The following is an 18,097-nucleotide window of genomic DNA, read 5'->3' as shown; positions in this document are numbered from 1 at the left end:
CCATATGCTCACCAACACTTGCTATATTCTGAAGTTTCTTTCTTTTTCTTTCCTTTTCTTTTGTTTTTTGGAATAATAGCCACTCTAATGGGTGTGCAGTAGTGTCTCTTTGTGGGTTTGATTTACACTTTGCTAATGATTAGTGATGGTGATTATCTTTTCCTGTGCCTACTAGCCATCTGCCCATCTTCTTAAAAAAAATGTCCATTACATTCCTTTGCCCACTTTTAGATGGATTGTTTCATTGTTATTGAATTGAATCCTTCATAAATTTTTTTAAAAGTCCTTATTATTCACACAGAAGAGATTTTACTTTACATATACTCCAGAAGAGTAAGAGTGGGAAAAACAATTGTATTGATTTTTATGGGCAAGGAAACTGAGGCATACCCAAGATCAAATGGCTAGTAAGTGTCCACTCTTCCATTAAAACCCTTAGGTGAAGTACTAACTGTGAATGACTCAGATAAAGAAAATAAGGACAACAGGCTAGACCTGAAAGTTTAAAACTAGAAATGGAGAGGAACTGTGACACTTGCTGCACTTTAGGGAAGTAGGTAAGAGCTGAAACATTACATTACATTTTTAACCTACATGGGATCTCAGACTCCTGCAAGTTTCTAATGATGACTGACGGTAGGATTAGACACACATTGTTGTCTCTGTAAAGGGAGAATATCATTAAGTACAACACATCAGTGAGAGTCTCTTCTGATTGCTACTGTAAATGAAAGAAAAGAAAATAAAGGGACTCAAGCACAGGAGACAGAAATACTTTGTGTAGCAGAGGGAATTATGTAATCAGCACTAATTACTCTGATTTATCATTACACACTGCATGCATATTATCAAATTATTGTACTGTACTTCATGAACACATACAAGTATCATGTGCCACATTAAAAATAAAAATCAAAACAAAAATCAGTACTTTAAAAAACACTACCCATTTTTTCTGGTACAAAACTTGACAGTGGTAAAACAATAGGAAAAAATTAGACCTTGTCTCTCTGAACACCCTTCTCTTTTTAAGAAAAAGTAATTTTATATGATTACAAAGAATATTAAAATGAATGAAATTTGTTAGAATTTGCAGAGTCCATCAGTTAAAGCTACTTAAAGCTAAATTAAACCATGTTGTTATAGTACAATTCTGTTATTATAGAACAATCAGATAAAACTTGGCTCTAGTTTGTGTCAGAATCTCAACCACAGAACAGTTTGAAGGGAATGCATGTTAAAATGGCAATTTCATTTTATATTAGTTATGCATCTGAAACCAGAATTCACATTATAGTAATTAGAATTCTGTGAATGGGAACACAATAATGAAGTTTCGTCTACTGAAGGCTATTCTGGAATTCTAAAATTCAAACTTCATGTGGACACAGACTGCTTTATTCTCCACTGGGGAAGCAAGGCTTTCAGAGTACCAGGAACATAACAAGTATTCAGTAACTGTATACTAAATGAAAAATAATGATAAAATAATCATTTCCTAGATCTCAGTGTCCTGAGGAAAAAAAGGAAAGATTAGCAACTTCCTACCTACTATTCCAGGATGCTTTGAACGTAATGATAAAAACCCTAACAGCAGCCATAACAATTTTTTTTACATCAGCATTCACATAAACATACTCACTGTAGCATCCCTGCTGTGTGTTCCTTCTTAACAGGGCTAGCAATCTGTGGTTCTGGTGAGGGACAAGGCACTGCTGGTTTTGTAACTGGTGATGGTGAACCAACATCTTTTGGAATTTCGACATGTTTCCAGTCTTCTCCTTCTTCCACTATCAAACCAATTAATGAACCTAACCGTATATTTTTAGCTCCTTCTTCAACCTGTATTTAAAAAATGAAATAATGGTGAAGATGGAAAGGCTCATGATTGCATGACCTAGTATATGCCTTTCTTGAAGACCTCTTAATTTGAACTAAAAGCTGCTTTCAAGACAGCATGCCTCCACTGTCCACCTGCCACTTTCTCCCACTAAAACCTTCCTATACCATTCTTCCTCTCAGTTACTAATGTAACCCTCTGAAACAAAGGAAAAATCCTGAAACTCTTCTTTTTCTGGCAGCCTTCAAAAACATAAGAGTGATCACTACGATCTTCTTCTAATTAATACAAATCAATTCTTTGTCTTTCCCAGTTTTTACATGATGGCCTCAGAACTTCAAATGCTCACAAGGCATTAATTCCCCAGATTAGGCCTATCTGCTAAAACTTAGCAGCAAAATCTTTTCAGTAAACTTAAATTTCTGCAAAAAAAAAAAAAAAGAATTTGTCTTTGTATAGATTAAATTGGTTAACTGTGCTGGTCAATGTTAAGTGCGGTCTCTTTCTCTATTATTTCATAGTTCTCCCACATATCTACTTAGAAAACCTAAGGAATAAGTTAAGACTCATTAGTTTTTTTTAAGTTCATCAGAGACACAGTGATACCTTAGCTAACCAAACATTTTTTTTCATGGATATGTGCCAATTAGAAACCTAAATAAGATCAAAGATGATTTTTTTAAATTAAGATAAATATATTTTAGGCATTTTATAGCAGCATTAATTTATAAAAAAGTCAATTCTGAAATTCTCCCAAAACTAATGAACCAATAAAGAAATGGACAAGTGAACTAAACAAAACTTTCTCAAAAGAAGAAATTCAAATGGCCAAAAAACACATGAAAAAATGCTCACCATCTCAAGCAATAAAGGAAATGCAAATTAAAATCACACTAAGATTTCACCTCATCTCTATTAGAACAGCCATCACTAGCAACACCACTAACAACAGGTGTTGGCCAGGATGTGGGGAAAAAAGAACCCTCTTACACTTCTGGTGGGAATGTAAACTAGTACAACCACTCTGGAAAAAAATTTGGAGGCTACTTAAAAAGCTAGACATTGATCTACCATTGATCCAGCAATACCACTCTGGGGGATATACCCAAAAGACTGTGACACAGGTTACTCCAGAGGCACCTGCACACCCATGTTTATTGCGGCACTATTCACAATAGCCAAGTTATGGAAACAGCCAAGATGCCCCACTACTGATGAATGGATCAAGAAAATGTGGTATCTATACACAATGGAATTTTATGCAGCCATGAAGAACGAAATGTTATCATTCGCTGGTAAATGGATGGAATTGGAGAACATCATTCTGAGTGAGGTTAGCCTGGTCAAAAGACCAAAAATCGTATGTTCTCCCTCATATGTGGACATTAGATCAAGGGCAAACACAACAAGGGGATTGAACTCTGATCACAAGATAAAAGCGAAAGCACACAAGGGAGATATGAGGATAGGTAAGACACCTAAAAAATTAGCTAGCATTTGTTGCCCTCAACGCAGAGAAACTAAAGCAGATACCTTAAAAGCAACTGAGGCCAACAGGAGAAGGGGAACAGGAACTAGAGAAATGGTTAGATCAAAAAGAATTAACCTAGAAGGTAACACACATGCACAGGAAATTAATGTGAGTCAACTCCCTGTATAGCTATCCTTATCTCAACTAGCAAAAACCCTTGTTCCTTCCTATTATTGCTTATACTCTCTCTTCAACAAAATTAGAGATAAGGGCAAAATAGTTTCTGCTGGGTATTGAGGGGGTGGGGGGAGAGGGAGGGGGTGGGGTGGGTGGTAAGGGAGGGGGTGGGGGCAGGGTGGAGAAATGACCCAATCATTGTATGCACATATGAATAATAAAATAAATTTTAAAAAAAGTCAATTCTGAATTGCTTATTAAAAGTTCATAGAATATCTGCATTAGATAATGATGTTTTATAGGTTCAGTATGGAAAGAAATGTCATTCTTCTAAAACTTTCTATTATTCTCTTTCAATTACTCTAAGGTTCACTGCAGATGTATTTAATGAATAACAGAACAGGCTGCAGCATGTTTACTAATATAGAAATTAGAAGAAAAGAATTGATTCCTAGAATGGGCTTGACATTTGATGCCTATTAGTATGTGCAGAACTTTTAAAATAAAAAGGTATAAATTCTGAAGTGTAGGAAGTTTTCTAAGTTTACTAATTACTGATGGAGAAGAATAAGAGCAATGCTTTAAAAAAGTAAAATGTGAGAAATGAATATATAAAATGAAATAAGGATGTATAAATAATTAGAAGCTATGGAAAATAATAAACAATCCAACAAAATTTACTTGCTTAGTTGTTTGTCCTATACTAAAAAGTTTTACTTCTAGTCTGTTCATTTTTCTTTACTATATCAAAAAGAGAAGTTAAGATTATTATCTGTGTATGTACTGCCAACTCAAAAACCACAAGGTAAAATGAATAATTTTCTAAAAAAAAAAAAAACCTGAAAAAAAGCTTATCCACTTGATAACTTCTTTCAAAACTGAACCAGGTGTAAGTACAATCTCCAAGTACAAGAGCATGATTCAAAAGCAAAACTTTCTTTTAAAGATAGGGGGATATTTTGTTTAAAAAATTTCAATAGATTTATGAAACAGGGGTCAACCACTGTATTAAATCTGAAACTGACAACTTACCTTCTGTTTCATCTACTATGAAACATATAAATGATTCCACATATACCTTTACCAACATGACATTGACACACTCACAAGCAGGAAATAACAAAGTTTTATTATCATTCTAATTTTTATATCAAAATTTCAATAAATTTTGATTCATTTCAAAAGTAAAATTTCAGTAAAATTTACTTTTAAGTACTCACAGTTTCTCACTAAAAATAAATTATATCATGAAGCAATGAAACCCACATAAAATGAACAAGGACAAATGACATACTACCACATGACCGCAGCTATATATAACAATAACAAAAGTAAAAATAATATTGGGCTGGAGGCATGGATCAAGTAACAGACCCTTGGTTTACTCCCCAGTATCACAAAAAAAAAAGAAAAAGAAAATGATGTTGATTATATTTTCACTTAAAGTTATTAAAATCACAATCTAAATTTGAGATTATTTGACTTTCTCTATTTGCTTAATACAATAAAAGATCTTCAAGAGGTACACTAGTTTCCTGCAGATATTTATGCTGTAGCTAGCAAATATGCTAACTGGTGTAGACTTATGTAACAGAAGAGTAAAAAACACTCTTTACAAAATGACGTTCAGAAATCAAAACAGATCTTTATTACTATTCCCACTCCTCTGTCTGAGTTAGAACTGAGGATGTGCTCTGCTCTGTCAAAGCACCTGGAGCCTGAGGACACCTCAAGCATGCATGTTCCCATGCACTTGACTTACTTGATCAAAGCCCTCTCCTATCATTTATGTCATTGATTTTTAGTAGCGAATGAAAGATATTTACGTTTAGCCCTGCTAACTTACAGCTAAGTCTATCATTTAAAACATTAGCTTTCCCTCCCAGTTGTGTATAGACTTCCTGGATTTCAAAACTGGCTCCACTACTTCCTAGTTATACGACCTCAGTAAAGTTTCTTTATTTCACCATGCCTATTTCTGGATCTGTAAAATGGAAATAATAATATTAGCTATTTTGCAGCATTGTCGTAAGAATAATGAATTACAGATAAGGCACTTATAACAGCGCCTGTTATTTAACGTGAATGTTAAAGATACTATTATCATTATTGTGATGGTATTTCCCTTCAACTTACTAATTTTTAAACAAGAAATACACTCAACCAGGATCAACAAGGATTAACAACAAACTACAGTGTACCCTTGGTAAGGGTCCGAAAGGCATGCCTAAAGACCCAGCATGTGGCTGGGAGCACTAGAAGGTAAATAGTACACATTATAGGTGATAAGGCCTGTGACAAACTCTGTCCCAATAATACTTACACAAAGGCTGAATTTCAAACCTTGACCTGAGGCCCTAGGATGGACTCACTACCACCAGGGATATTCCCATAGGCTAACATTAGTCTTCTGCAAATGTGCTAAAGACAGTCCACCTAAGCTTTGAATCAGTATAACCAAAGATAGGTGATGCTGAAATCAAGGCAAAAAACGTCTGCAGCAGTATTTCCTAATGGAGAAATTGAGAGGATTTCCATTAAAGACACGACTAAAAACTATCTCTTTAATTCTGGCATTATAAAATAACCAGTACATTAAGAAATTGTTTAAATTTTTTTTATTTTGCAAAACTGAACTGTTTGAGAGATATTTAGTGACAATGGACAAAGCACACCCAACAGTAGTGGAGATGAGCGAGTTATCTAACTTACTGCTTAGCTCAGCGCGGTTACACAATATACAGTTTTAAGTTGCTTTTACATAGCCTGTTTAATTTATATTCACAACAAACATAAGAAACATACATAAGAAACAATGTTACATAAGAACAATGAAGAGAGAGGAAAAGCAAATTGATGACAGCTAACCTGCAGAGACTTTATCTAAAGGTCTTTGTAGAACAGCTGTCTGGTTCAATGCATTTAATTCTCCAAACAACCTGATGAACTATCATTATCCCTATTTATAGATAAGGGGGCTGGGATGTAGCTCGGTGGTACAGCGCTTGCCTAGCATGCGTGAGGCCCTGGGTTCGATCCCAGCACCAAAAAAGAAAAGACAAAAAAAAAAAAAAAACCCCTCCCCTATTTATAGATAAGGAAACTGAGGCATACAAATATTATACTAATTTGCTTGGGATCACAAGGTTACAAAGTGTCCAAGCCAGATCATAATGAAGTCTGAGATTAGAAACATCCCTCAATACCATCAGTACCAAATCTGTACATCACAACCACCAGATCAAATTAGTCACTTAGCTTAAGACGGTGCTACTATTTAAAAACAAAAACAAGCTTAAAAGAGATGTCTACAAAGTGGATGTGGCTGATTTAGCATTTAATTTATTGGTAACATGGACTATCTTTCTTCACAATGTGTCATTTACCCATTTCAACATGAAAAAAATGTATAATTGGGAATATCTTCCATTTGATAAAATTTGCTCTGAACTTTGAGAGGGTATTTTCTTAATTAAAAACATCATGGTCTACAGAGATATATCAATTCAAAGACACAGCTTCAAATTTTAACCATAAATGTTCAAACCATAGCATGCATCTTTAAAAGCAATTTGGGGCAATTTAATGAAAAATAAGGGTGGCAAGGGTAGTCTACCAAAAAAAGTCATATTCAAAAAGTATTTTTAAAGAAAAATACCACTAACAGCATTAGAGGTATTACTAAGAAACTAACTGAAGAATGTGAATAGTAACAAGAATAAGTGTTCTGTTGTTTTTAATAGTCAGAGGGTCAAATGTGTTTTAATTGCTTTAGTATCAATGGATGTTATTTTATAAGGAATTCTATTTAAAAAAAGAAGGAATTCTATTTTTGACAATGGTTTTAAAAATGGTCTACTAGTATAAAATTACCAATCAAAATAAAATTTCAAAAAATTATGAAGTTTAAACAATGTTAACATCCTATACTCTCGTAACCCTCAAAGGAGTATTCTGGAAGACATATCGGACAGCCTCTAATAAATCCTCCAAATATGTCATCCTAAGACTCTATTAATTTATCATTTAAAAGACCTACCATCCAATTTGCTAAATACTATATTTAAGACTAATGTGATGAACTGATTCTATTCATGACATAATTTATGGTTTTCTGCACAATTTATTAGTGATTAAATGGAAATTAAAAGACCCTTCCATTAGCTGAAATAAGGTAGCACTAAATCACACAATTATTTATACTGACAGTAATTATTCTCTATTAACACATTAGGAACATCTAAGCTTCCTTCTGGTTCCAATTATAATTTAATAAATATTTTTATACTTAAAATTAAATTCAGATGCAAAAAAACCTAAGTCTGTTTACAAAGAAAATAACAAAACTACGGAATAAAAGAATACAAACGTCAGACTATGGATTTAAATTCCTAAGAAGAGTAAAACAGGCTATAATTTCTAATCCTTTCAAAAGTATAGGCTCAAACTAAAGTTTCAGTGTTTACAGTTTCAGTATTTATTTTTACTGTTTAGTTTCATTATAATTCCTCACCTGTTAATAAGCTCAATTATGAACTCCTTGATTCCAAAAGTAGAAATCTCAATATACTCCTATAAAACCAATTTTATTATGTGTGCTAATACGAGAATTACTCCATACAGAAAGATAAAGATGTAACTTTTACTAGTGATGGTAGTGGTGGACTGAGTGAAGCAGATGACAAAAAAAGTAAAGAAAGATATTACTAATATCATCTTAATTTTTATCTCCACTCCCTCCTTGTAAAATTCCATACATTGTAACATGAACATAGTCCCATTTCTATTGCCTAAAAATATGAAAATAGTAATAAAGCCACAAAGGCTTAAAATAGACAAACAATCTTTTATTTGATTAGGAAATAACTGTCTCTCTAGGGCAGCTGTCAACTAAATTTACCACCTCCCCTCCCCCTTACCTAGAGCACCTGGGGCCAAATGAATAGGCACTACTGACCCAACGACATGGCAAGAAATTTGAAATGCATTATTAATCAGCCAAGTGGGAAAGGCTATCAGTTCTGGAAGATGTTCATAGCCAAACAATCCAGAATGAGGGTCAAGAAAGCAGCTTCCCAAAATCACGCAATAAAATGTAGTTAGTTTTATTACATAGGTGGTTCAAGTACTCTTTTTCTTTTTCAAAATATTACATAAATTATTCAAACTATTTTTGTTATGAATATTTTTATTTCCCTAGTTATAAAGGCACAAAATTTAAATCTTCGATTCACATTTCCTCCAAGGAAAATTCCATACATTGTACCAAAAACATAGTCCCATTTCTATTGTCCAAAATCTATTAGAATAGTAATAAAGCCACAAAAACCTAAAGTACACATACAAGGAAGTTAACTTTATTTTCAGTAGGGTAATTCAACCTGGCTGTTAATATGACAGGTAGCAAGTAAAGGGATACCATGTCAAGAATAAAACCTAAGTGGCCAGAAGAAAATGTTCAAGGGGATTTCCTAGTAAGAAACACAAATGAAAAAGTTAAAAAAAAATAGTTCTACATCTAATTAGAGTATAACATTTCAAAGTATTGGTCTTGAGTCAGAATAGACAAAGAAAGGTGTTATTATCCATGATCTACGTAGAAGTGAGCTGGAGGCTAAGAACTAAAAACCTGTCAACAAGGGACTAGCAACAGAAGTACCTTGCCTGTACAAATCAATCTGGAGAGGCACAAATGGATACTTATTGACCACACACAACTAAGTAACCAAAATATCAGACAAACACAGAAGCTGACACTGGTCGATAACGATCACTAAGAGCTGAGTAAACAAATTGTAATAAGGGGAACAGGAACATTTATTGAACACTTGATGGGTACCAGGTCTTCGGATGAGCATTTATGCATGTCCTTAATCTCTTCTCTACTCCATGACAGAATATAACCATCTTTACCAAGGTTAAAGAATTTGCTGCTCATTAAGCAGCTCATAACCTAGTAAAATTGTGACTCTGGAGTCCACAGTCTTAGCTGCTATACTATACATTCTGCTAAATGTTCTAGAAGTTAAGGAACAACTGGCTAATTCCACCAGTGGATATAATTCCATAACCCTAAATAGCTATGCTTTTACAATGTGCATCTTTAAGCAGTTTATGTTACTTACTTTTCATACAAGCTCTGAAATTCTGTTTTAAAAATAATATACATTACAGCAAATTGAGAAAATACAGAAGAATAGGCTATCACTACACCTTGTATTATGTAGTAAATACCACAACACTGTAAACAAAGAGGTAAAAGTAAAAGGTAACTTTACTTAAGGAACTTCACATTTAGGAAAGATAACCAAAATGAAAACTTACCACTATTTTGGCCAAGATACCATCGTCATTTGCATCTAAGGTCACCACAGCTTTGTCAGTCTCAATTTCACATAATGCATCTCCAGCACTCACAGCTTCACCTACAAAACAAGACTGAGTTTGTTTTGATTTTTTTCAAATATGAATACTAATATATGTGTATAAGATCTGAATAGACAACAAAGTATTCTGTAGCTACTTCTGCTTTGTAGAAATGCAAATAGTACTCACTGCGTGGTGTGTGTATGTATGTGTACATATAAACTTTGTTGTATTTTCCAAAAATTGTATTGTTATAATAAAGTTATTACAAAGATTACTGAGCAGATACTCAAAGTGAAATCACACTTTATAGATAACAGCAACAAATGCATATCCTCCCTGGGGTAAATCAATTCCAGACCCTAAATCTCTCCTTTTAAATACAATTTGACTGCAATGCCATGAAGAGAAGTTTTACCACTGATTATGTTTTTGGGTTAACATCTGAAGGTAAGTTCAGAAGCCCTATTAGCATCACACAGTGTAAATGAATAAAGCATAAAGAGAAAATCAAACACAGCTAGAGTCAAAAAAGGACCATTTCTGTGCAACAAAAAAAATATGGAAACTCAGAAATTTGAGCAGGATAAATGCTACAGACTTACAGGTTTGTAATGCAAAAGCAGGGTTGTGGTGAGGAGAGCAGAAGAGGTACAGAAGTTTTTTCTGGGGAGTAAAGGGAACTAAAAGTAGCTTCCTGGAGCCAGGAGTCTCAAATCAGATTCCCACTTGAAGTTAGGCCAAGTCAAGGTTCTATTACTAATAATATGAAGCTGACAAAATGAGCAATCAAAAACTTGCTAGCTGAGACTATAGCTTTAATCAGAAACAGTGGGTATAGGAAGTAGTAGGGGGAGGACACAAATACACTGCCTCAATACCAGGAACTGACATAAGCCACCCACTAGCTCCAAGATTGCACCTGCCAATATTCTCAAATAATGCAAAATCCAGGGCGTGGGAATAGGACAGGGGATGGACAGAAGGGAAGGCATTGAAACAACCCTTCCACTCAAAAGAAAACCACAACAAAGCTCTGAAATGTATGAAGAAATCTAATGCTAAGAAAAGCAAGGTACAAAATCAACAGCTGGAACAGAAACTGCATTTCAGAAAAGCAATTCATTTAGCATAATCTACCAAAGATTTTAAAGTAAGTATCTTGAAGATGTTAAAAAACACAAATGAAGATAAAAGAGCCATCACAGGCACAAGAAATTAAAAAAAAAAAAAACACCATACACAAATGAAACAAAACTGTATCAAGTAGGAGGGGAAAAAGACTAATTAGACATTTTGGAAGTGAAAATTTAAGTCACTGAAATAAAAATAAACCAATGGGATACATTATAGACAAGACATAGTGAAGGAGTGATATTGAAAGTCACTACCAAGAAACTATCTAGAACTTAATATGGGCAAAAATATTTAAAAAAAAAAAAAAGAGAGAGTTAAGTGATATAGACTGAGCCTGCAAAGTCTGTTGAAAGGAGAGCCAAGGTAAGAGACTGGAAGGGCTGCTGAAGAATACACGATGAGCCTATTGCTGACTCCCAGACTGGAGACAGGAATCTTCAACATGATAGAGATCTGAATGGTTGTACTGGCTAGGAGGGGCATTCTAGGAATACCCTAAATCTTGGTCTTGATGCAACACAGCATATGTATCTAAAAATTAAATGAGCTTACATTTTGTATTAATTATACCTTGACAAAAAATTTGAACAGGAAAAAAAGGAATGCTAGATTGTATAAACACAAAATCCATATTTGATACAATATGGAGAAACTATACACTATCAACAATAAAAACACAATTTAAAAAGCTGTCAGAAGAAAATAAACAGATTACCTCCAGGGAATGACAAACTGAGAGCACACTTCTCAGCAGCTGTAATAGAGGTCAGAAGACAATGAAGTAGTATCTTCAAAATAACTATCTGGAATTTTATATGCAGCCAAACCATTGATTAAGAATCAAAGAAAAGTATTCTTTAGACATACAAAGGCTAAGTAAACTTATCAGTATTGGTGATCACTTTAAAAAGCTCTTACAAGATACAGTTCATTAAGAAAAATGAATACAGAGGGCTCAGGAACACAAGAAACAAGTTACCACTGAAGTTGCTAAAGTGCTATTAACCATTTCAAAGGTAATGTTTGAGGGTTTAAAAAAGTGAAAATTTAAACTTTAAAAAACAAGATACAGACAGCATTCAAAAAAATTACGGGAAAAGTATAAAATAAAATGATCATCTCACAGAAAGCAGTCACATGAAAAAAGCAGAAAATACATCTCTTCACATATTCCCTCAAACAACTGAATAGAGATATTAACAGGCAACACAATAAGAGAATGTGCAGGAAAACCTAAAACGTTAAGTTAATAAGTATGTTCTGAAAGTTCACTGTACAGAAACTTCCAAGATAATCAAATAGGTATATTTATATCCTCAGTTAAAATAGTGCAGCACCACTAATAAATTATGTTAACAAAATAAACACTTGTTAGATGATATTTATTGGTTACCTTAATAGCATCTCATCTAACCCCAAAGTAATATCCCTCGTCAACAAATATTTATTGGAAAATGTACTGAGGCACTAAGGGTGCCTCAAATTTGAAAAACAAATTTAAGTTTCTGACCTCAAGAAGGTTGCTTAATGTCTAAAAAAAGAAGTAAATTGAAAATTGCAGCAGGATAAGGTGAAGTCCCAGTGCTCTAGGAACATTCAGGACAGTCTAATTTAGTTTTTTTGAAAGGTGAGAGGAATTAACTAACTAGAATAAAATGACGCTTCATCTGAGCCTGAAGAGATGAGGCCATAGGTAAATAGGCAGTGATCCCTGCAGGAAGCAACAGGCCCAGGGGCACTGGAGGCAAAGAGGACACAAGCAATAAAGGCAACAGCAACGAGTACAGGAGACAGTGGCTGAGACTAGACTGGTGAGGCAAGCAGGAACACTCCAAAAAGCACCTTTGCAGGCCACACAGAGAAAGCTATGGTGCAGATTAAACAGTCTCCCATGCTTCTTCCTATAAGAGATGTTTTAGTAGTTAAAACAGATTCTATTTTGAAAGGAAAAAGAGCACAACACTCTTATGTTTCAATAAGAGAAACTACTGAACTAAGCAAACTCTCAAATATTTCTTAGATGCCTAGAAAATAAATTCTGGACATAAGAAAACAGAATAAAATTATATCATTTGTTTTCACTCATATTCAAATTCTAACCATTCTTAAAGAATCATGTACAAATTGTAGTTCAGCCATGTAACTTTCTCTGAGTCACTCAACTGACATGCTTTGTTCCTATTCTGAATTTCTATAATAGTTCTAATTTGAAAAGAATCAACAAATTGCATTATAAAATGTTATGTTGGAACTGTTAACCACGATTTAAAAACTGAGGTTTCCTATTAACTCAACTATGTGCTTCTTCACAATAGTAAGAGGACATATTTGTTTTATATCCTACTCACACTCCCCAGGTCTCAGGCCAGTGCCTCAATACTGAATGAATTTTAAGATTAAAATGTTTTTTAAAAGGTGCAGTAACTCCACAGATCCTTATTTGTTCATAAAGCAGACATCAAACTGTCTTTTACATTTTCTTTCGTTCTAACATTTGATTTGCAACATGCTTCTAACATCTAAAAAGATAGGTTGCTCTTTTTCTAAAATTATACCTACATCTACTTGTGTAACACTGACATATATCTCAGCTTCATGAGAATGCTGAGAGGTAGAGGAAGAATATAGAAAAAAATCTACCAATTATTGTCTGATAAATTTTACCAATAAACCACAGCAAAGTTTAAAACATAGTATTATTTAAGAAAACGTTACCGCAAATTTATCACAAAACTGAAGTTCTATCAATAGTCTAACTAATATAAATACCAAAAGAAAAATTTGAGACTAATTAGTGCCAAAGCCCCAAATGTATTGCTTCAGCTTTGATCAAGGATTTAGCGCTGTGATTGAGAGAGGCTATTTGGAAGAGTAGTAACACAACCTATTAACTCAGACTTGAGTTTCATTCCAATCTCAGGCTCTTAAGCTCTCTTAACTCTCAGAAAGATTGCTGAATGTGAGCTGTACAAAAAATATCACGGCCTGTAAGTGTTAATACTGCACATACACCTTTGGATAAGACTTCACAACATGGTTAAGAAAAAATAAAACTAAAGCATTAGGTATGTTACTAACGACCATTAAGAAACAAGATTCATTTTAGATCCCTATCCAAGGTCTGTTATTTCGAACAGATCATTTAACAAGTATTAATGTATAAGGCATCATACCAAGCACTGGGTACCAAAACAACAAGCTGCAGTTTTGTCTGCCAAGAGTTGACAGTCTAATGGAAAAGTCTGACAGAGGCTCACAGACGGTGTGGGGCAGAAGGCTTCTCAGCTGTCACGGTGATGGCTGACTGGTTGCAGGAGATGGCAGGCCTGGAGCATTCCCGTGCCATTCCTGTGTTAGTGGCGGAGGTGGAGCGGGCCCGGAGCGAGAGTGCGGGCCCCAGGAGGGGCCAAAGCAGAGGCCCGCCCGGGGGCCGCTCCCCAGCACCGATGCCAGCAGCATTGTCCTGGTTCTTTATCCAGATGGGTAGCTGCCAGAGCTGAGGATGGCAGTACGCGGAGACTTCCCTCTCTCTTTTAAATTCCAGGTATGAAATACAGTCTCAGACACAATTGATGGTGATGTTTGTTAACTAAACACATACCTAGCTTTCACAAAAATAATTCTGCTCTGCCAAAAAGTTAAGAATAAAAGTCTATTTCAAAGGTGTGTGCGGTGGTAATGGTGGAAGAGGGCTAGCTGTTATCTACATGGACAATTCAGATCTATGTAGACATTAAAGAAAAAAGCATTTTCTTAGTGCTATGTTGAGCCATAGACAACCATGATTAGAGACTAAAATAATTGTTATTTGCTCAACAAACATTTGCCAGCTGCTCCTACAACACTGTGCTAGACAGCATGGTAAATGCTATAATAAAATAACACAGACCTGCTTCAAGAAGTTTCTAATCAGATTGGAGAAGAGTACCAGCTGGCAATGCCAATCTCATCAATCAGTACCTATAACAGAATGGGAACACAGAGGGACCCCTAGTCAGTGTCTGTTAACCCTCATCACTTCATCACAGTAAAAAGGATATTTGCATAGGTCAGATCTATGGCAACCTGACTGACAGGTCCCTGAAAGGTCTGCCCTAAGTGCTGAAAGCATGAATAGTAGTTTGAGGAATAGTTCACAGGGAGCCTGCCAGGCCAGGTTAACCTCCCAAAAATCCCTCTGGCGTCTTCCTTTACCTGGCTAGTAGTAACTGTATTGGACAGTTCAGCACAGAAATTTCTATTGAATAATATACTATAATCTATAATTCTATTCACCCATGTTACAATTCTAATACAAATATTAGCAATAACTATAAAAAGCGTAGTGAAGTATGCTAATCAGTAATAAAAGGAATGCATGCTGATGTATGGTACAACATGGATGTACTCCAACCATGCTAGATAAACATAGTCACAAAAGTCCACATTATTATTATATGACTAAATTTACATGAAATGTCCAGAAAAGGCAAAATTAGATAGAAGGCAGATTGGGGTTGTCCAGGGCTAGGGGAGGGAGAAGGAAATAACTACAATCAGGCAGCAGGGATCTTTTTGGAGTGATGGAAATATTCTAAAACCGCACTGAGGTGATGGCTGCACAATCTTTCATTTACTAAAAATCACTGGATTATGCACTGAACATGGGCAAATGTTATGGGATGTAAATTACATCTCAACAGGCTGTCAAAATCACAGAATACTGAAAAAACATTGAAGCTTTTTGTAATATTCACTTTTCAAAAATCTTCTACTTTAGCACCACAAACATACACAAATTCCCAGAAGTAATAGATACCAAAGCCTCTTCTACAGTAGAATCCAGAGACTAGGATAACTCTAGTGGCACATAGGGATATGGGATAAAGCTTAACTTAAAACGGTCTAACTTCTGAATTTTATACAGTAACATTATGCTAGTTGAGATGGTCTGACACTTTCACAAATTTTGTGAAATATTCAAAATCCCTAGTCACATGACAAGGGTGCTCACAGGAAGGGCAGACAGCATCTGAGGAATCACACGAAGGACTGCAGGGAGCATCACTTGTCACCCACCTACCATGTTCCAGACACCACGTCCTGTCATCAGTCTTCACACACTTATCCCAGCCTATTCCACAGTGTTTCACAGTACAGCAGAAAAAAATCTTAAGTATCTCAGTAAAGAAAACAATATTTTTCACACTTGCAAGTACTCTTTCACAAAACTGAAACAATAATTTTTTTCTTTGTTACTTTAACAGATTTTATTTTCCGATTGATGTAAAAGTAAACTGTGGCAACTTCAATTCAAGTGAAAATATCTGAGGCATACTTTCCCCCTAAAAAAAATTTAACGAAGATGTAGAATTATAGCTCAATTCATCTTTCAAGAGATTGAAACTGTTGGTGGTACCCAGCACTTTCAACGTGTCTTCTCCACTAATTTTATGATGTATATTTTTTATTCAATCTTAGCAAATCCTAGGAAATTAGGTATTTGAACATTTATCACAAAACTATTATTGTAAATACTCATTTAAGTTCAACAAAGATGAGAATAATTTATATGGTATGTTACTACATATTTCTGTAGCTTAGAAAAGGAAAATGAAATGGAAATGAGTTATGATAAATTCTAAAGCCACAATATACCTTAGACTTCATCTTGTCCAACTCACTCCAGTAGTTCTCATGGCAGAATGGACAACCCAAAGGGCAAACTGAGACTCCTCGCTCAGAGTTCTTCTCACTGCGTGTTTACCTCCCTAGCTGAAAACACACGTACATACATGCACCCACACCAGCATTAGTGAAAGTAGTTGTGAATTACAGCACTTCAGATTTACAAGAAACCTTAAAGGTTTCTAAGAATGAATTCCTATCTACGGAAGGCTATCATCATCATATGGTCTTCCCTTAAAAATAAACTAGACTCAGCTGGGGGTTGTGGTGTTTGCCTATAATCCCAGCACCCAGGAGGCTGAGGCAGGGAGGAGAGCAAATTCAAAGCCAGCCTGAACTACACAGCAAGGCCCTGTTTCAAAAAACAAACACCCCACCCCTACCCCAACTCAAAATTAGATACAACAATTACTTTTTCAGAAAAATTTCAACCTTCGGAATGTTTGAAATTCCAAAATAAGTGTTTTAAATAGTAATCATACATTAATAAAGATCTCAAGAGGAAACAAGAAAAACATAGCTAATAACAGAAAAAGGCATATAAAACTTGTCTGTCAGAATATAAATTCATTTTCAATACACAATGAATGCATCAAGTTACAAAAATGTACCAAGCACTAGGTATATATACCTAGAATATAAAGTCCTCATACTTGTGTACAATACAAAAATGTCAATGAAAAGAAATAAATTACACTTAAAAGAACATTATTAAATCACAAAGGTGGTGCTCTTCAAAAGAAGTTAGTGAACGACTAAGGGCTAAGGACTAAGAATGATTTCAATTATTTAGTGTATTGGTAAACAAAATTCTCCCCTCAGGAGGCAGAACACAGAGTTTTAAGAGCAAGTTTCAGGGACATAATATTCCAAGATCTTAAAGTACATCTTGGTCTTCCCACATGAAATGGTACATCGTCACCAAAAGTAAAAATATGACAAGACTGATGAGACCACATTTCTTCTGGCACTTGATCATACTGTCCATATTCTAAGGGGTGTGAATAACTTATCAGATTGCCAGTGAGATGGAAGTCTGAGAGATAAATGTGGTCCAGAGAATATTATCTACTTGTCTATAAATTCTCAAAGTGTAAAGAAATTTAATCTTTTAAAAATAATCCCTAAAAGGTTGTTCTGAGTATGAATCATTATTTAATGATGCCAACACCTTGACATATTAAATATGGAAACAGCCAAAGCTCTATAATTCACTAAGGGAAAAAGACCTAAAAGAGATTCCAATCAATTACATTATTTACGAAGATGAAACTGTCACAGACGCTAATAATTATTTTAAAGAATGGAAGTAGCCATGCAAAGTCAACTGCTCAAAGTGCTTTCAATGAAGCACTGGCACTTTTCAAATTCTAGAAAAGTCTGCTATTTTTTCTTTGAACATTTCCTCTTCTTCATTCCCTCCTTTTTCTCTACCTACG

At 34.8% G+C, this 18,097-nt stretch overlaps 1 protein-coding gene across 4 annotated transcripts in view; it reads right to left on the bottom strand.

The window, feature by feature from the left end:
* The window catches only part of Pdhx (pyruvate dehydrogenase complex component X), a 68,920-nt gene that overhangs the window by 31,262 nt on the left and 19,561 nt on the right, over window positions 1-18,097 (bottom strand). For 3 of the 4 annotated variants that reach the window (XM_020183855.2, XM_074044363.1, XM_074044373.1), the window contains 2 exons: window positions 9,813-9,913; window positions 1,643-1,842 (listed from right to left, as the gene is read on the bottom strand). In XM_020183855.2, the coding sequence (XP_020039444.1) occupies window positions 1,643-1,842; window positions 9,813-9,913 (301 nt within the window). Of the gene's footprint in view, window positions 1-1,642; window positions 1,843-9,812; window positions 9,914-11,706; window positions 11,746-18,097 lie in introns of all 4 variants that reach the window. The other variant, XM_074044347.1, reaches the window with a different exon arrangement.

Source organism: Castor canadensis, chromosome 1 (genome assembly GCF_047511655.1).
Source record: "Castor canadensis chromosome 1, mCasCan1.hap1v2, whole genome shotgun sequence".
NCBI classification, from domain to species: domain Eukaryota; kingdom Metazoa; phylum Chordata; class Mammalia; order Rodentia; family Castoridae; genus Castor; species Castor canadensis.
Note: the sequence above shows the minus strand (reverse complement) of the source record. Positions and strands in the feature narration are given on the sequence as shown.